The 20784-nt window shown below is 42.0% G+C and overlaps 1 protein-coding gene across 3 annotated transcripts in view; it reads right to left on the reverse strand.

Moving 5' to 3' along the window:
* fmn1 (formin 1) overlaps positions 1-20784 on the reverse strand; it is a 377136-nt gene that overhangs the window by 275537 nt on the left and 80815 nt on the right. For all 3 annotated transcript variants that reach the window (XM_041214614.1, XM_041214615.1, XM_041214617.1), the window contains one exon: positions 17334-17395. In XM_041214614.1, the coding sequence (XP_041070548.1) occupies positions 17334-17395 (62 nt within the window). The remainder of the gene's footprint in view (positions 1-17333; positions 17396-20784) is intronic.

Consider the following 20784-nt stretch of genomic DNA (forward strand, 5'->3'; position numbering starts at 1 on the left):
TATTGCCCATTCCTAGTTGTCCTTGAGAAGGTGGTGGTGAGCTGCCTTCTTGAACCGCTGCAGTCCCTGTGGTGTAGGTACATCCACAGTGCTGTTAGGGAGGGAGTTCCAGAATTTTGACCCAGCGACAGTGAAGGAACGGCGATACATTTCCAAGTCAGGGTGGTGAGTGGCTTGGAGGGGAACTTCCAGGTGGTGGTGTTCCCATGTATCTGCTGCCCTTGTCCTTCTAGATGGTTAGAGTCCTGGGTTTGCTGTCCAAGGAGCCTTGGTGAGTTTCTGCAGTGCATCTTGTAGATGGTACACACTGCTGCCACTGTGCGTTGGTGGTGGAAGGAGTGAGTGTTTATGGATGGGGTGCCAATTAAGCGGGCTGCTTTGTCCTGGATGGTATTAAGCTTCTTGAGTGTTGTTGGAGCTGCACTCATCCAGGCAAGTGGGGTGTATTCCATCACTGAACTGAAGAAAAAGATGAAGGATCATAGGGCAGAAAACTGGGTAAGAGCTAGAAAATCAGCCATTGCAAATGGGGGAGAAGGCTCAAAGGGCTGAATAGTCTATCTCTGCTCCTATTTCCTCTATTTTGTCCTAAAAAATGACTTCACTGCATTACAAATAACATCAAGGCGTTAATTAATTTACAGATGTAACAAACCCAGTTTAAAACAATAGGACAAAATAGGGTGAAACAATAAATTCAGATGAATAATTTGTTAATTCAGAAATCTTGCCATTAAATGTAACCTTTATCCTGCTAACTTCGTTTCATGCAAATTGTCTATGAAACAGAATTAACTTAAAAATTGCGATAACATTTTCAGTCACATTATCAATTACATTTTGCCATGGCAATTATACCAATAGTGAATGGCAAAGCCATTCTTTCTACATAATTCCTCCTGGAAGTACAGTACTGACATTTGCCTGAATTATGCTCATTTGCTACAGCAAGTTCTTGTTCAATGGGTTGATATTTAGTGACATCTAGTGAACTGTGATAGCAGTTCAAACCAGAAAACTTCCATAGCCTACATGAAATGCCATGACATTACTCAAATTGTATTGACCGCCTGAACCTCAAACAGATTTAAATCACAGAGGTGACGAAAAGATGCCTCCACTTACTGGCTTAGATTCACTAGGTTTTAAGCCATCATTTTATCTTTATTTTCCATAAAAGGTTCCTGACCAAATGGTATAATGGATTGCAGCTTCAGCTGCAAAACCAAAATATTTAACAATTGAAAGCTTTATTCAAAAACTATGCAGAACTCCTGTACTTGTCTCATATAAACATGCAAGAGGATCTTAAATAAACATTGGGATGCAGTAATTAATACATGACACAACAAATGTCCAAATGCAGAAGTGACTGCTTTGCGGAGTAGATTAGAGAACACTCCTTTCGTCACCAGGGCCTTGTTTATAATCCAGCCTAGACTCTTGGAATAAACATCACCCATTTCTGTTGGCGGTTAGAATTATTAAGGTTACATAAGTTAGGGGAGACTGAAAGAGAAATTCAACCGACATCAGAAAAGGGGCAAATGGCTGCAATTATATCAGAGAGAGAGAGAGAGAGAGAGAGAGACACACACACACAGTTGTCGCATGCCCCTCCTTTATGATTGGCAAGCAGACAGTATCTTTCATGAATTGGCAGCTTGTCAATTAGGGAGGTGGGAAATTGGGCACCAATAACACCAGCTAAAGGCAGCCCGCATCTCTTAAAGGGGAGGTGCAATTTACCTAGACTTTTTAAGAAATTCATCCTTGGTATATGGATGCTGCTTGCAAGGTTATCATTTCATTGCTTATGTCTAGTTGCCTTCAAGAAGGTGGTGGTGGTGGTGCCTGTTGAGTGCCTTTTTGAAGCACTGCTGTCTGTGTGGTGAAGTCATTCCTCTGATGCTGTTAGGTAAGGAGTTGCAGGATTTTGAACCAGCCATCTGTAATTCCACGTCAGGATGGTTTCGGAATCAGTAGGGAAGTGAAATGATGGGGCTGGGGGTTGGGGTCCCATACACCCACTACCCTTGCCCTTCTAGGTCATAGAGGGCACAGGTTAGGGAGATGATGTCTAAACAAAAAAATGTACAGATCACTTATAGACAACTTACTGTATATGAGAAAGTGTCCACGAAGAAACTTGTACCAACCACACTCGAGATTTTTTTTATTCGTTCACATGACGTAGACATCACTGGCTAGGACAGCATTTATTAACCATGCCTAAATGCCCTGGACAAGATGGTCATGAGCTGTCTTCTTACTGCAGTCCATGTGGTGTAGGTACACCCACGGTCCACAGGAAGGGAGTTCCAGGATTTTGGCCCAGCGACACTGAAGGAATGGCGATATACTTCCAAGTTGGGATGGTGAGTGACTTGGAGGGGAACTTCCAGCTGGTGGTGTTCCCATGTGTCTGCTGCCCTTGTCCTTCTAGATGGTAGGGGCCGTGGATTTGGAAGGTGATGTCTAATGAGCCTTGGTGAGTTCCTACAGTGCATCTTGTAGATGGTACACAGTGCTGTTACTGTGCGTCGGTGGTGGATGGAGTGAATGTTTATGGATGGAGTGCCAATCAAGCGGGCTGCTTTGTCCTGCATGGTGTCGAGCTTCTTGGGTGTTGTTAGAGCTGCACTCATGCAGGCAAGTGGAGAGTATCCATCACACTCCTGACTTGTGCCTTGTGGAGGGCGGACAGGCTTTGGGGAGTCAGGAGCTGAGTTACTCGTCACAGGATTCCGAGCCTCTGACCTGCGCTTGTAGCCACAGTATTTATATGGCTAGTCCAATTCAGTTTCTGGTCAACGGTAACCACCAAAATGTTGATAGTGGGTGATTCAGTGATGGTAATGCCATTGAAAGTCAAGGGGTGGTGGTTAGATTTTCTTGTTGGAGATGGTCATTGCCTGGCACTTGTGTGGCGCAAATGTTACTTGCCACTTGTCAGCCCAAGCCTGGATATTGTCCAGGTCGTGCTGCATTTGAACATGGATTGCTTCAGTATTTGAGGAGTCGCAAATGGTGCTAAACATTTTGCAGTCATCAGCAAACATCCCCATTTCTGTCCTTATGATGGAGGGGAGGTCATTGATGAAGCATTGATGGTTGAGACTAGGTCACTACCCTGAGGAGCTCCCGCAGTGATGTCCTGGAATTACTGCCTATTATCGAACAATTATCGGTGTAAAGCTTGATGCTGTAGTCTTCATTTCCTTTTCTGGCTGCAATATGATGTTGGCAACATAAATTTAAAAAAAAACTCATTTTACAAGAATGTTCAGATATACAGATGTTTTCTGGGAACTCAACAATGACTGAAAAGGAGTTTAATGTAATTTGGCAGGTTTTGACCCATCAAAAGCTATTACATTATTTTTGGCTAGCAATACCCTTTACATTTGTATGCATGGAATATCTCAGAAAATATAGCTAGTTACATTGATTAATGATTGAATTTTCCTTTGCCAGATTGGACCACTACAACAGAAATAATTCAAATGTTGTTTCTGAATTGTATAACCACTCTGACTGATGACTAATTACTTCTCTTCAAAAAGGTTAATTTCTTTTAAAGTTCGCTAAAAATACATGCTTAAATCTATGATGCGGGTTGAGGTCTTGCTGGTAATGCACAGCTTCATAAATTCAGCAATCTGGTGCTGAACTCCACCCAAAGATGCGAGTCAAACTCCAGCCAGAACTGAATCACATTTAACTCGTCCAGCTGACTGACTTCTGACAGTTTGGGTTATTGTCAGGCTTCCTTAAACCTTTTCTCTTTTTGATTAAGGACAGTAGGAGCAGTCATCTTCTGCTGACCAAATGGATATCCATTGTCAGTGGCAGTTAGTGCTCTGCTGATAAAGGCATTGAAAAACGTGTGGCACTCCACATCATTTTAACAATAGGGTGATGCTTGGCGGTTTCTCCTCGCTGCAGCCAGTGCTCTCCTGGCAGGTTAAAACATCCAACCAAGTAACCTGCACCAAGATACTGTCAAAAACTGAGGCAAATCCACAAAGTAAATCATGCACTCGCTAAATAGAACCAGGAGACCATATTCTGCATCTGCTCTCGATTCTTGCCCTATTGCCAGGAACAGGCAATTATATCAACAAGGTATCCTACATAAAATTGAGCACCAAGGCATGTGGCAAGTCATCCAGTCAAAGCAGTCACAAGAGCAAAAGGCTTTCCTGTACACAGATATATTCTACGTGTAAGACAACACAATACACTAAGCATAAAGTTTTTGCAAAGTAAATCAAAATGAACAACAAATCAGTTGGAATATTGATGCACTTTTAAATTGAAACTTTGAGGACTCAGATTATGCATTGATAATTTCATGCCACAGTATCTGTATAGCCTGATACTTCTTGTATATTTTGCGACCTTTAGATAAAGTTTTTACATTAAATGAAAAGGATATGCAAGACCTAACACCAGGAAGAGAGAGTGCCTGGACAGAAGAAAATTTATATATCAATAGGAGAAAAAGGAAACTGAATACATCAGGGTCATCGCATCATTACAGCACAGAGGTGGTAATTCAGCCCAGAGTCAATGCCGATTTTTGCATGTCAGGTGTTTGATGGTCCCTTCTCTCTTAGGCAGTCCCTCGGGATCGAGGATGACTTGCTTCCACCTCAGTTCAATGGGTTCTGAGGTGGCTGGTAAGTCCAATGCGTGGTCTGCAGACTCTGCTACATCCGGGGCAGGTGGTGCTTGAAGGGTTGGGTAGATCGGTTGTTTGGAGGTTTGTGCCCTCCCTTCGAGGCCTCAACTTCACATGTTCCCAACAAAATCTCTCGGTGTGTTCAGTGCCTTCCCATAGGAGCCTTCCCCACTTTGGTCAGTCACAAGCCAAAGGCTCCACTGAATCAGCAGGGACGTTTGACCTCTTCAGGGATGCCTTGAGGACATCCCTAAAGTGTCTCCACTGTCCTCCTGGGAGTCAGCTGCCAAGCTCAAGCTCAGAGTAGAGCAGTTGCTTCGGGAGTCTGGCAGCAGACAAACACCATATCCCATACAGCTGAGCTGGTTTTGAGTGATTAGCGCCTTGATGTTGGGCACATTGGCTTGGGAGAGGTGCTACTGTTGGGATGCCTTTCTTGCCACCAGATTTGGAGGATCTTGCAAAGGCAGCACTCCAGTGCTTTAAGGAACCTGCTGTAAATTGTCTACAAATCTGTAAAGCATATAGCAGCACGAGGATCACTGCTGCCGGGTAAATCATGACTTTAGTCTCAGGTTTGAGATCCTGGTCCTCAAGTACTCCTTTTATCAGTTGACCAAAGTCTGAGCTGGTTCATCAAAAGCAATGATGAATTTCATCAACTATGTCTGCATTCACCAAGAGGAGGCTCCCAAGTAACAGACAATGATCCACATTTCCCAGGACCTCACTGTTGATCTTAACTGATGAGGGGAGTTGTGCTGTGGGAGCTTTTTTGAAGAGATCTTAGTTTTCCGAGCACTTAGAGAAAAGCCAATTTTCTCATATGCTTTGAAGGAGTCGAGAATGACCTGGAGCTCAGTTTCTGCATGAGCACACACACACATAAAAGCATCATCTGCTCACTGAAGATCTATGACTGAGGTTGGAGTGATTTTGGTTTTGGATTGAAGGTGGAGTAGGCTGAACAGTTTCCTATTTGTTCTGTAGATTATCTCCATGAGTGTGGGTAATTTGCTGGAGGTGGGAGGCAGTATTGCAGTGAAGATGTGGCTACAACCAGATATTGATAGTTTAAATGAGTGGGCAAAGATCTAGCAGATGCAGTTTAATGTGGGAAAATGTGAAATTGTCCATTTTGGCAGGAAGAATAAAAGATAAGCATATTATCTAAATAGTGGGAGATTGCAGAGCTCTGAGGTGCAGAGGGATCAGGGTGTCCTGGTGCATGAGCCACAAAAGGCTAGGATTCAAGTAATTAGGATAGCTAATAGAATGTTATTTATTGTGTGGGAATTTATTACAAAAGTAGGACGGTTATGCTTTGGTTGTGCAGGATACCAGTGAGGTCACATCTGGAGTACTATGTACAATATTGGTCACCTTATTTAAGGAAGGATGCAAATGTGTTGGAAGTAGTCCAGAGAAGATTTACCAGACTAATATGTAGAATGGGTTGGTTGTCTTATGAGGAAAAAAGAGTGGACAGACTAGGCTTGTATCCACTGGAGTTCAGAAGAGTAAGAGGCGACTTGATTGAAACATATAATATCCTGAGAGGTCTTGACAGGATGGATATGGAGAAGATGTTTCCTCTTGTGGGAGAATCTACAACTAGGGGTCACTGTTTAAAAACAAGGGGTTGCTCATTTAAAACAGAGATGAGGTGAATTTTTTCACATAGAGGATCGTGAGTTTTTGGAACTCTCTTCCTGAAAAGATGATGGAAGCAAAGTCTTTGACTATTTTTAAGGCAGAGGTGGATAGATTCTTGGTAAGGGGGGGGGGGGGGGGGGGTGGTGATAGGTTATTGGGAGTAGGTGGGACGCAGGTTTCAGGTTACTATCAGATCAGCCATGATCTTATTAAATGGCGGAGCAGGCTTGAGGGGCTGAATGGCCTACTCCTGCTCCTTGTTTGTATGTTCGTATAAGGAAAATGGAGAAAAGGATTGTTGCCACGAAACAGCCTTTGTTTGCCCCCAGCCTTCACTGGTTCCATTGGTGCGGATCGAGCTTGCCTGCCATTGTGGAGTGGGCCGAGGGCGGTGACAAATTTCTGAGAGCAACCAAATTTGAGGAGGATACTGCATAAGCCTTCATGTTTGACAAAGTCAAAGGCTGCTGAGACGGGTTCCTGAGAGCAGTCAAGAGGCAACTGTGCAGAAGGTCGTCCTTGCCTTCAAGCAGCCAGCCTGCCGCTTGCTAAGGGTGTGCACAGAGTTGGTGTTGGATGAAAACCTCCTGGCAGCTGTGAGGAAAGTGGGCACAGAGCTGCACGATGTGCTGTTGATGATCACATACCAGGAGCTTGTTAATGAAATGGAAGCCTTTGCCATTCAAGCAGATTGTAGGTGCAAGCAATAAGTCCCTGGAGATGGCGGGGGGGGGGCGAAGCTCACAATCTATGTACATCTCAGAGCCCAATCCTCCAGTGGCCCTGGAGAAAAGGATGCTTCACCAAAGACATCATCAGCCACAGCTTAATGTAACATCAAATTGCAAAGTGAATAATATTATGGATAATCCCTCTGGCAGGCTAGAAGAAACAGAGGAAAAGAAGTTAAGGGCTGCAATGACCTTGATTGGAACAGTCAATGTTGTGTTCACTGTGACAGTTAGTCTCGTTGCAGGAGGTGACGCAACTCAAGAGCTTTCCTGGAGAAGTGCAGCCTCCTTAGGGAACTGCAGGCATGTTGTGCTGACTCTAAATTCTCCATCGCTTTTCCTGCAGCTATGCTTCTATTCATTACTTTCTCTTGTTGTTATCCTTCTCCCTCCTCATCCTCTAACCAAACTGGATTGCCAGATAGATCCTCAAGAAGCCATCGCTTGCCAGAAGCTCCTTAACAAACTGTATGACATGGACATTAAATGTGCACAACGATTTACAAAAAAGGGTTTCTCTTCTACCTAGAAAATAGTGGACCCCACATTCGATGTCAAATCTAGACTACTAACATTTGCACCAAGTTTACAAATCCTTCCATTATGTCCCACATGTACTGATGTACATATGGCAGTTGTGAGATAGAAAATTTACAGCTATACTACATAATATTAGTAATTATGTTGCGATTCATCCATAGGAAATCAATCTTGGAATAGCCAATTTACCACTGTTGATGGAATGATGTTATTGGAATGTAGCATTTCTCCACATTGCAGAATTAGCCTGCCCACTAGCTGTAACAAAGGACTAATGAAAGCAAAGAGGGACAGAACAAGAGATGGCAATGCCAAACAAAGAAGAAAAGAGAAATACAGGACTAAAAACAAAGAGAGAAGATGCAATGAGGAGGGGGTTGGAAGGAGAAAGGAAAAAGAGAGAGACAAGGCTGTTAGAGAAAAGAAGAAGAAAGATACAGGGACAGGAGGGGACAGGACAATTAGTAGCTAAGGTGTTATGAAGTAGGAGAAAATATGTTTCTGTCCATAAACTGCACCTGGTGAATCATTACTATTAATTGTTGGTCATTCACTGAAGAGTGCTAGACATTTACTCACATGGAGGTGGGAAAATTGTTAGCCGTTAATGGTGCACTTTTATTCCTCACTGCATGAATAAGAACATTAAACACTGCATCCCTTAATAATACATACGCTCCAGTATCTCAAGGTAAACAAGTTCTGCATCATTGGTTCAGCAGCTCACTGCACAACTGATTTGTTGATCATAGTAAATCGGATCTTATTTCCCAGTCTTGTACTAAATTCTAAATGATTTTATATTACAGCAACAGTCTTTTTAATTGGATTAGGAGAGCAGAATATCAATCAGCCAGCTCCCAGAATTTATGTTAATAATTATGATTTTCACAGACTGGTGGCAGATCTCTAGTTCCAACTTCAACTGGATACCGGTCTACAGAAATATTACTTAACATTAGCATGGAATCTGGCAGCTGGTTTACAGATGTGGGGCTTCCAGAACGCAAATGAAAAGCAACAGAAAAAGCCTTTTACAAACCTTAGCGTGGGAGGAACATTTTGGGTGTAATGTACTCCCTCCAAAGTATGTTTATGCTCCATGCATGTAATGTTAAAAATATTTCACAAGAGAAATGTTATGATTTATGATACTGTATTTCTCCTCAACTCACCTTTTCTCTAAATGAAGTCTAGGTGATTCCTTTTTAGCTGGATAGCACCTCACTGATGTCTCGCCACTACTGAATATATAGCAATACTCACTCGGTATTGATTTTTGCCGGTATGTGTTCACTCTGCAGGATAGTATCTGAATTTCTTTATTGGAATTGTTACTCAATGTACACATAACAAACATCAGCTGATCAGCAAATCAGTTCCAGGCTACAAAGGAAGCTGACCTCCACAACAATAACTTGTATTTAAGTCACATCATTAATGTGGTAGAACATCTCAAGTTGCTTCACAGAAGCATTAATCAAATAAAATTTGACACTAAGATATTAGGACAGGTGACCAAAACCTTGGTGAAAGAGGTTTTAAGGAGCATCTTAAAGGAGGAGAATGAGATAAAAAAGTGGACAGGTTGAGCGAAGGAATTCCAGAACTTGGGGCATAGCCAGCTAAAGAGAACAGCCACCAATGGTGGAGCCGTTAACATTGGGGATGCACCAGAGGCTGTAATTGGAGGAACGCAGGGATGTCAGGGAGCTGCAGGGCTGGTGAAGGACAGGGGCAAGGAGCTGGAGGAATTTGAAAACAGGAATGAGGATTTGAAAATCAAGGCTTTGCTCAACCAACAGCCAGTGTAGGTCAGCAAGCACAGGAGTGATGGTGAGTGGGACTTGGTGTGAGTTAGGATATAGCCAGAGTTTTGGGTGTGTTCAAGTTTAAGAAGGGAGTGTTGGAACAGTCCAGTCTCAAGGTAACAGAGGCATAACGAGGGTTTCAACAGCACATGAGCTAGAGGGAATTTGAGAGATGGCAGTGTAGTGGTAATATCGCTGGACCTGACAGAGACCCAGCTAATGTTCTGGGGATGATGGTTCAAATCCTACCCCGGCAGCTGGTGGAATGTGAATTAAATTAATTTTAAAAAGTCTGGAATTGAAAGCTAGTCTCAGTAGTGGTGACTGCAAAACTATCATTGATTGTCGTAAAAAAAAAAACCCATCTGGTTCACTAATGCTACTTAGGGAAGGAAATTGGCCGTCCTTACCTGGTCTGGCCTATACGTGTGACTCCAGACCCACAGCGATGTGGTTGACTCTTAACTGCCCTCCAAAATGACCGAGCAGGCCACTCTGCTCAAGGGCAATTGAGGATGGGTAGCAAATGCTAGCCTTGCCAGCGACGCTCACATCCCATGAAAATAAGGGCCTGAATTTCACGCTTGGCATGGACGCAAAGTCAGTGGGCCCGGAAGCGGATGTAGCATCTGCTCCCTGGAGAGACTGCATTCTCAACCTGGGTGGCCAATTAAAGCCCACCTGCATGAAAGGCATCTTCCGGTTGGCCTGACTGTGTGGGCCGGGTGGGTACGAGTTGGGCGCCGGGTCCAGTGATATCCCCCACAACTTTGGTAACTTAACCTAAACTTCCGGTGGAAAAACAAATAGGGCCTACAACATGGGAACAAACTTGGTGTTAGTACTGTGGCTTTTCGGCTACGAACTGATCTTGACCAAAACCTTCACTGACTTCCCACCCCTGGATGACAATTTGATAAAAACGTGCTGCTCGCCTGTTTGTGCGATTAGCGCAAAAGTGCACGGGCAACATAAAATCTTGGTCAATAGGCTTTTAAATGGCCTTAATTGGCCCTTTATTTGTCAACGAGTGTGGCTCCGACTTCTGTGCGTGCCCGCCGACCTCAATCCATGACGACCTTGGGATGCACGCCTGACGTCATTTTGTACAATTTTACATGTGTTTGGGTCAAGCATGCACCCAACCTCGGAATGTAAAACTCAGGCCCATAAATAAATTTTAACAAGAGGTGGAAGTAGGAAGTCTGACTACTGAGCAAGTATTGGTTGGTAGCTCAACTCACGCTCAAATAGGTTGCAAGCAGCCTTGTTCAGCCTCAGACAGTAGCCAGGATGGAAGTCAGTGGCCAATGAACAGAGTTTCTGGTGGGGATTGTAAACAATGGTCCGCCTAACATTTTGTTGGAAATGTATTGCTCATCTAATATTGGATGTCTGACAAATAGAGCAATAAATTAGAAGCCGCAGAGTGGTCAGGAGAGGTGTTGGTGAGGTAGAGCTGGGTGTACATGTTACATACATGTACATAAATGTGGAAGCTGGTGTTGCATTCTCATGTGATGTGACCAAGGGACGTCATGTAGGTGAGAAAGAGGAGGGAGTGGGGGTGCAAGTATAGCTCAATAGGGAACATGAGAGGTAACCATTCAGGTGCAGAAAGAGAAGCAGTGCAGGTGATTCAGTGGTTGCAACTGGTGGTTAAGAATGGAACAAGGTGAGGATAGCCTTGCCCAATGAAGCAAGTGAGAAAATGCATTGGAGAAGTATGTTGGAGTCAATCATGAGGAAGACAGGTTACAATATTATATAGTAAGATATCTCTTGCAGTGTTTAAAACATTTTCACTTAAAACATGTCACTTTTGAAACATGATTTTTTTTAAATTATTTTCATAAGATGTGAGCATCATTGGCAAGGCCAGCATTTGTTGTCCATCCCCAATTGCCCTCGAGTGGCTTGTTAGGCCATTTTAGAGGAGCGTTAAGAGTCAACCACATTGCTGTGGGAGTCACATGTAGGCCAGACCAGGTAAGGATGAGAGATTTCCTTCCATGAAGAACATTAGTGAACCAGATGGGTTTTAATGACAATCAATGATAGCTTCATGGTCACCATGACTGAGTCTAGCTTTTAATGCCAGGATTATTAATTGAATTTAAATTCCACCAGTTGCCATGGTGGGACTTGAACCCATTTACCTATTACTCATTCAGTGATGTTACCAGCATCCCCCACAAGCATGGGGAAGTAATTTGGCAAATTTTCAAACCGGCGCCCCTCTGATAATGGTTTATATAAATGTGGGTGTGACTCGACTTTTCTTCCATTTTAAGCAAATCTAATCGGGGCAATTGCAGGGTCACTTCAGAATTCAGATGCCAATATTATTTGCTGACGTGGATGCAAAGCAGCACAAAAATACTTCTCAATAGATGAACTGGGTTGTTTACCCGGAGCCTTCATTTTCACAAATAAAGAATTGGGGTGGCTTCTCGTCACAATGTTGCAGTGGGTAACTCACCTCCTGACTCCAAAAAGCCTGTCCATTATCTACAAGGCAAGATTCTTTTCTGTTTGTTGTAAAATTGTGAAACAAAGCTACAAATTCGCACTCCTTCGCTCCACAGCTTGCTGTGGCAGATCTGTCGTTGTACCGGCACTTTTTAAAAAATGTTGCACACTTCAGGATTGGCAGTGTTCACTGCATTAGATTCACCAATGGCATTGCAGGGGACAATTCTCCAACCAATCTAAAACTCCACGGAATTCAGAAAGGTGGGGGTTAATCTGGCCTTTGCGTGACAGGGGAAAACTAATCTTAGACTTATAAAACTGATACAAAGCCTGTTAAGCGTCTCTCGTGATTTTCATTTCCACTCCTGTCCAATAAAACCCCAAGGCCCAATATATCAAAATTTGCATGAAAAAAAACTGTCAATATTCTCACCAAGGCTTTGTCATAAATCCATCATTCTGATTTTTAAAATTCCCATCTGCACCACTGAAGCAGCAATTTTTTTTTTGACTAAAAAGGTTCAATGTGTTCGCATTTCCTTTCAGAAAATGTAGGTGCCAGTTTTTATTCTATTTTAAATCAAATTTTAACAACATTTAATCAACAAATATACAGGAACCCAAAAACCTGAAAAAGTGTCTAACAATAAACCAAGCATAAGAGAAGCTGTGCTCAAAAACTGAATATAAACTATAAAAAATGTAAGAGGCTTACTCTGTTTTTTTCCCCTCGATACAGAAGAGTATAAACCACCAAGCTTGGGTAGCCAACTCGAACCACACCAATCTACGGCACATGATGCCCTTAAGGAAGGTGATTTGCCCATCCTTTCTCGGTCTGACCCATATGCGACTCCAGGCCCACAGCAATCTGGCTGACTCTTAACTGCCTTCGAAAAACCCTAAGCAAGTCATTCAGTTGTATCAAATGGCTACAGAAGAGATGAAAATGAATAAAACCATATGGATGACCAGGCATCAAGCTAGGCACCAGGAACATCAAAAGCACACCCTGCCCAGCGGACTCCGCAAAATTCCTCCTTGCTAACAGTTGGGAGCTTGTGCCAAAATTGGGAGAGTTGTCCCACAGACAAGTCAAGCAACAGCCTGACATAGTCATCCTCATGGAAACATACCTTAAAGCAATGTCCCAGATGCCATCACCATCCCTAGACAGGTCATGTCCCACCAGCAGGGCAGACCCACCAGAGGTGGTGGCACAGTGGTATACATCCGAGATAGAATTGCCCTGGGAGTCCTCAATGTGGATTCCAGACTCCATGATGTCTCATGGCATCAGGTCAAACATGGGCAAGAAAATATCCTGATGATTTTTAAAAAAATCTTTCATGGGATGTGAGCATCGCTGGCAAGGCCAGCATTTGTTGCCAGTCCTCAGGAAGGTGATAATGGCTGTCTTCTTGAACCACTGCAATTCATCTAATGCAGGTACATCTACAGTGCTCTTAGAAATGGAGTTCCAAGTTTTGGACTGTTATGGCACAGTGGATGGTAAACACTGAGCTGATCAAATCCCAGAGTGAAACTTGAAACAGTTGCCTCAACAGTTCTTGCAATTTGTATTTTATTTCAAGATGGGTGACTGGAATTAAGTATAAATAAATCCAACAAGTCTTAGAGGTTTTTTTTACCAAACTAAATTATACATTTATTAGCAGAAGAAAAGATTTTAAGCACATACATAGGTCTACAAATTATTACTATGATAACTCCTAGCTCCCCTAATTAATCTGGCTCCCAGATATACCTCCGTTAAAGCAACAATAAAACAAAATAAATTTCAACAGACCCGGCAAAGTACACAATACCCTGGACAGTGATATTCACAGTGAGTTTTCTTAGCTTTGGTTCCTGTAGGCAGCAACTTGATGCATGGAGGCTGGAGGCTTTTCACACTTGTTAGAACTTAGAATGCCTTCCCCATTACACATAGCCTAATCTCCTTTATACATGTTTCTCCCTTTTTAATGTGTATTCCATTGTTCCCTTATGTTTTTGCAACTTTATTTTTTCCATAATATAAATCTTTCATAGTACTCATATTATCAGTAACCTTTGGGAAAAATAAACACACTGTTTGGCTTAGCTTCTAATGGCTAGGTGTAACATCTCACCAACTCTTTGAAATTCACTACTCTGGTTTAACTAAAAATGCAAACGTTCCTCACACCTCACCTTCTAAAACTTCAACCATGTTTACTACTTTAGCATTTCAAACCTAGCTTCTTTTTTTGATCACTCAAAAGCTCTGGACTAGCTGTCTGTAATTCAATTAAATCACACACACACACACACACACACACACACACACACAGGGAAACTAATCCAAACCCCATTATTAACCTACCTTTACAATAAATCACAATAATATTATGAAAATTATTATATTTTCATGACAGGACCCAGTGATAGTGAAAGAACAACGATATAGTTCCAAGTCAGGGTGGTGTGTGGCTTAGAGGTGAACTTTCAGGTGGTGGTGTTCCTGTGTCTGCTGCCCTTGTCCTTCTAGGTGGTAGAGGTCATGGGCTTAGAAGGTTGTGTCAAAGGAGCCTTGGCAAGTTGCTGCGGTGCATCTTGTATGCACTGTTGACCGGGAACTTTACGGGACCATCTGTGTCTGCCAGATCAGGTCAAAGGCTGGGAATTTTGCAGTGAGTAACTCACCTCCTGACTCCAAAAAGCCTGTCCACTATCTACAAGGCACAAATCAAGAGTGTTTGGAATTGGTAAGTGCAGCTCAAGCAACATGCAAGAAGCTTGACATCATCCAAGAGGAAGGGACTTGCTCGATTACCACTCCATCTGCCAGCTTAAACATTCACTCCCACTAGAAGATCAAGGGTAGAAGACTCATGCGAAACCACCATCTTCAAGTTCCCCTCCAAGTCGCACACCATTCGCACAGCATTATGACTTGGAAATATATCACCATCCCTTCGCCATTGCTGGGTCAAAATCTTGGAACTCCCTCCTTAACAACAGTGTGAGTGTACCTACACTACATGGACTCCAGCGGTTCAAGAACGCAGCTCGCCACCAACTTCTCAAGGGCAATTAGGAGATGGGCAGTAAATAATGGCCTTGAAAATGATGCTCACATCCAGGAATGAATAAATAAACTACAAAATTATAGTAAAAGCTCAATGCGTAACTACCCAAGCTGTACTCTCCATCTCCAGCTCAACACTTTCCACTCTCAAGGTGCTCCTCAGTTTCTATGTATCAGCAGATTCCTCAACAGAAGAGAGCCAAGCATCTACACACATTTGGGTGCTGGTTTACACAGAGCTGTCTATGGTCAAAATGTTACGAATGAGATTTGTGATTCCCAAAGGGTAAAACAGATTGAACCCCGGTTAAATAAAGGGAGCTATGCTTACTACTGAAAATAACAGGCATCAAAACAGATTACATTTTAAAATCCAACTCAGCAAATATCATTGCTGATAAGTGTGACTTAACAGATCTGGTTATGTGCTGTTGAAGTTTGAAGTTTTTTTAAGAAAATACCCAAGATCACTAGCATCTAACCTGGCATAATAGAAGTTTCATCAGTCTCACCATTAGTTTTACCACAAAATCTAGGCCAATTTGTAATTGGTGTAATTGTAAGCCATTGTACAAGCTGGTGTACTTCCCTGTCTTGGGGAGTTCAGTCTGTTAGGGAATTCATGTCAGTTTTTTTTTTGTCAATATTATTTCAGCATACTTAGAATTTGTTGAGCTATTACAAGTTAACTAAGTCTCCATTCATGGACAGTCAGTAGTCAGTGGTCAGAAAACCAATTTTTGAACAGAGCTAATTGTACCAAGTCAATTATCACTTATAGCATGCTTCTGAACTCAGTGCAGACTAATATAATCCAGATGCCCAGAAATAAGCATAAATATCCTCCACCATATTTTTACTAAATTATTAAGGCGACACAAAAGTGGTTGCAAGACACAAATGGATATGTGGGCAGACTTCAAAATGGATATAAAAGGTAGTTAAGTGATATCTTGACAGCATTGTAAGTTAATGTGGTGACAAGATAATGTTCAGGGACAGTTGTGCTGATTCTAATTGGCACTGCCAAGACATAAATCCCCCACACATACTTTTAATGCAGAGATAGGAGATTGAAACAGTTTTCAACTCTCAAGCAGGTCAGTATGTTTCATAATAATTGATTATAATTAACCATTTAACGATTTCTGGCAATTCTTATTGAAGCTAGATTTTTCATCTAGCCTGAAGGGCTGGAAATTGAAGTAGGTTCTCTTACACATTTTACTCAGTATTTGTTATTTTTACACTTTGAAAACGTCCTGCTCCAAAACACATCAGCCAGGCTCAACCCGCAGAATTCCACACTTGCTCACTGAAGAAAATTAGTTCCTTCACACAACATGCAAAACGTTTAGACATTTTCGCAATGGGAACATAGTCGTTTCATCATAGGCCATTTTAGTATTGACAAAGGGGAAATAATGTTTCTTAGAAAAGTGAATCATCATGAAGCAACAGTAAACCTTGCAACCACAAGTCCCCCTTAACTGGTTCCAACAATATTTCTACATTTCTTCGACAATGCAGTGAAAATACAACTAATACATTTAAACTGACACAACATTTTAAACTACTGCGCAATGCCCTAAATTGTAAATCTCTTGAAACTATAGAAGAACGTGCCAATTAAACAACAAGAATAACCCAGAAGGGAAAAAAAAAACAGTTCGGACCAGTACTCTTATTTCCTAATTTTTACTGGTGTTCCATTTTAAGGTATACATGACCAGTTTGGACCAGTATTCTTATTTCCCAGTTTTTACTGTTTTTCCCTTCTGGGAATTATTTGGCTTCTTCAGAGAATATCAGAGCCATTTTATAATTTATGATCCCTAATATAATTACATTTTTAAGTGTTGAAATGTTACAAGTATAGTTTGTATGGTAGCATGAAATAATTAATCCTAAAATATTCAGTATGAAGATCTGTCCAAAGTTTGCACTGTGAAATGCGTTATACATTTTTATGTGAGACAAAAAATAATGACATTGCAGTACAGTTCTTTAAATAATCACTTCAATGCCAGCAATAACTCATTTATTTGGAATTGAGAGGGAACAGTTCAACTTCAGCAGCTGTTTGTGGATCAGCTGCTCATTATGCTCTCCAGCCAATTTTCCTCTCTCTTAACGTCCATTGGAAAATAAAATTGGGTAAATTAGGTTGGGGTGCGTAACGGACAGCCAATCCACAACCGGGCGTTGTGCCCACATGCCCCTTAACATCTGCTGCCAAAGTTGAACTTTTCTCCCTCTATTACTTCAAGGATGTGGAAGGAGGGTCCTTAATGAATTGTTTTAACCGGGTTAGTGCACATCAGAAAACAAAGGCTCTGGTTGTATTTAGAGATTCTTACCTGCAAGTGTTCTACTTCTATCTTGTGCTCTCGTTTCAAATGCAAAATGGCAGCGTGATACTCTGTTAAAATAAAAACAGTAATAATCTGATTGTTGGTTATGGTGTGCATAACATAATATTGCATTAATTTATTTTATTCCAATTGAAAAGGCAAATGTTCCTTCAGGAAGATCTTTTCTTCACAAGCTTCACATTTTTACTTAATTTTTCTCTTTTTAAAAGGTAATGCCTTAATGAAAGGTTAAGTTTTGGTTATCATTTTTTTTAGTTTACATGCAGAGCCAAGGAAAAAAATTGATTTTTGCACCCTAGAAATGTTGCAGAGAAGCCACAGCTCAGAAAGGCAAACAGAAATGTCCAAATCTGCAAAAATCAAAGCATCAATGTACCAGTTTGCACAAGATGTTATTGAAGAAAATAATACCTAACAACTGAGCAGCATGCGGGACCAGGGAAGACTACACTGATCCAAATGGTGTTTCATAGTCATGTGACTATGCCATGAGGCAGTCTCTCTGTAAGCAAGACATCTTAAGAAGTTCAATAAAGACGCTCACTGAGAAGACATTGATGAAGCACTGCTGTCCTTAAACTTGAAATATGGTGCAGAAGTGGAGGAAAAAAATTGATTTTTGCACCCTGGAAATGTTGCAGAGAAGCCACAGCTCAGAAAGGCACACAGAAATGTCCAAATCTGCAAAAATCAAAGCTGCTAAAAAGGAGTTAAGGATACTAGGGAAGCACAAAGCTGCTGAAAGGGATAAGAAATAAAAAGCAGTTAAGGAAAAGTAAACAAACCGAAGGCTGCAAGCAAAATACAGAGTAACATGGCTGCAGTAAAATTTCCACACCCTTCTTCAGTAGAAATGCAAGGGGATATGTGGCAAAATTGGCAGTTTTTCCACTTGTAATGGCAAAACTACAAGATTGCAACAGGCTTAATTAACAAGCCTGAACCAATAAGATTAGCCACATTCCTAACACTGCTGGGGAGGGACTACAACAAATTGTATACCACCTTAAATTAAACTGATTAACAAGAAAAAAAATGGTAAAGATTTTGAAAGCCTTGAACGAACGCTTTGAAGCCTGAGTGAATATTATATATGAACGTTATGTCTTCAACTCAGAGCTTAGTGGGAAAACAAGAGCATTGAAGTGTATGTGATGGCAGTAACACAGCTAGCAGAATCACATGAATTCGGACAGCTAAAAGATGACCAGATTAAAGATAGGTTGGTCTTAAGTGTGAGAGACCCCAAGGTGAGAGCAAGTCTACTGAAAGATGAGCAACGGATGCTAAAGAAAGCAATAGACGTGTGTCAAAAGGCGGAAGTTGTTAACCGTCAGCTCAAACACATGTTCGGCAGAGCAGACCAGGAGATACATTACGCTGAGAGACATCCCAGGCTGAAAGAGCAGAACAATCGCAGGCAAAGGGCAAGATGCAAATACTGCAGAGGACAGCATACATAGAAAAAAAAAGAATTTCCCAGCACGGGGAAAGCAGTTTTAACTGCAAGAAGCAGAATAATTTCACGCACAAGTGTTTGGCTAGAAAGAAGCAAAACAAGCCTACTCAGATGGGCACTGGAGCAGAACCCCAACAATTTGGTTCAGTCAAGTCTGTGGGTGACAAATGGTTTGTGTCTGTTCCCATGATGACCGCAGAGGGAGAGTATCAGACGAACAAGAAATGCCAAATAGACACTGGTGTGTCATGCGACACAATGACCTTCATAGATCTGTGTGAAGTGGAACAACGTGTTGATCTGAAAATGAAGCCCTCAAAAGTGAGGTTGAGGCCTTATGATGGCACGATACTCAAACCAAGGGGACAAATTAGTCTGAGAGCCCGATGTAATGGCAAGAAGGAAGATCAGAGTTTCAGATCATAGATGGGATGTAACGGCCACTCATCTCAACTGAATCAAGTCTAAAGCTTGGACTGGAAACCCTAAGCATGCCAACAGAGGAAGGGCAGCAAAAGACCCCAGAGAGAAGGTGACAGAAAACCCCAGAGAGAGGGAAACAAAAGACCCCAGAGCGAGGGAGACAATATTTAAGTAAACCACAAGATGGTTGCCAACCACGTCAATGAAATGAAATGCACAAGCCGAAGGTAAATGAGACAGCTCTACAGGAAACTGTTCACATCAGAGCTGAACTAGAAGATTTGAAGAGCAAGATTCCAGCTGAGTATATACTGTTGAAAACGCATGATAAACTGAAGTCTTCAATTAACCAAGCTGTGTGAGATCTGACCAAACAAATTTCAAGGACAACACAAAAAGCTACCAGAAGAAAAGAATGACCCTCGATTCCAAAGTTGGCAACACAAAGAGGGAGTTGAAAAAACTCAACCACATGTACAGCCAAGCAAAATGGCAGGCAGAAAAGGCACGCAAAGTGGCGGCAACCTTGAAGAATCAATATGTAGCCATGGAAAAACATGAGGATCCAGTCAGGGTACAAACCCTCAATGCTCCCAACAGGAGTCAGCCCACGTGTAATGTTGGGATATGTGTAGAGAAATTGTCATCTTAATCGTATATGGTGGAAGCGAATGACCAAATTTACCGGCATAACCACAGGCATATATGAAACTGTTCCTTCACTGCAATCGGCCAGTCACAGAGAAAGAATCTCACCAGCTGTACAGAACTAGCATCAGTCCCAGAGGTCCACATGTCCCCAGTAGCTGCAATGGAACAACAATAGTTACCACGGCAACAAGTGCCATTGGAACGACACTCCCTGGAGAAGGAACATCACCCAGATGAACTGCCAATGTCAACACGCATATGCATTCCATTAAGAGACCTGCATGGTTTAAAGACTATGATGGAATTTTCCAGTCCTTCATGCTGGCAGGATCTTCCAGTCCCACCAATATGGACGGAGATTTCAATGGCTCCTCGGCCCTTCTGCAAGGGAACTGGACAATTCTAGCTGATGTGTGCAATACATGTGCAGTGACTGACTAGTAGAACAAACAGTTGTTAATGCATGAGAACAGTGGGTATATGGTGGGTAACTTGGGTAACTCACAGTCACACAGGGTCACACATGTGTCAACTGTTTGCTTGGAATAGGGGGATGTTTATATCTTTTGTTCGATATGAAAAGGGGAATGTTTGGGTTTTGAAATGTAATCAGTCTGATGTCACATCTGGCTTTCTGTAGTCATGTGAATATGGCATGAGGCTGTCTCTCTGCATGCAGACATGTTAACAAGCAGTTCAATAAAGACTCTTGCTGAGAAGACACTGATGAAGCACTGCTGTCCTTAAACTCGAAACAGGCTGGTTCTGTAATTAATACCTCTTGCCTCTGCTAGCTGTCCCCAATTAAGTAAGAACATTTGTCAAGCACATTTTTATGAAGACAATACTTTGTACAATATAGAACACAGTTCCAAGACTAAATCACGTTAAGAAACTTTTCTC

This window comes from Carcharodon carcharias, chromosome 20 (assembly GCF_017639515.1).
Source record: "Carcharodon carcharias isolate sCarCar2 chromosome 20, sCarCar2.pri, whole genome shotgun sequence".
NCBI lineage: Eukaryota > Metazoa > Chordata > Chondrichthyes > Lamniformes > Lamnidae > Carcharodon > Carcharodon carcharias.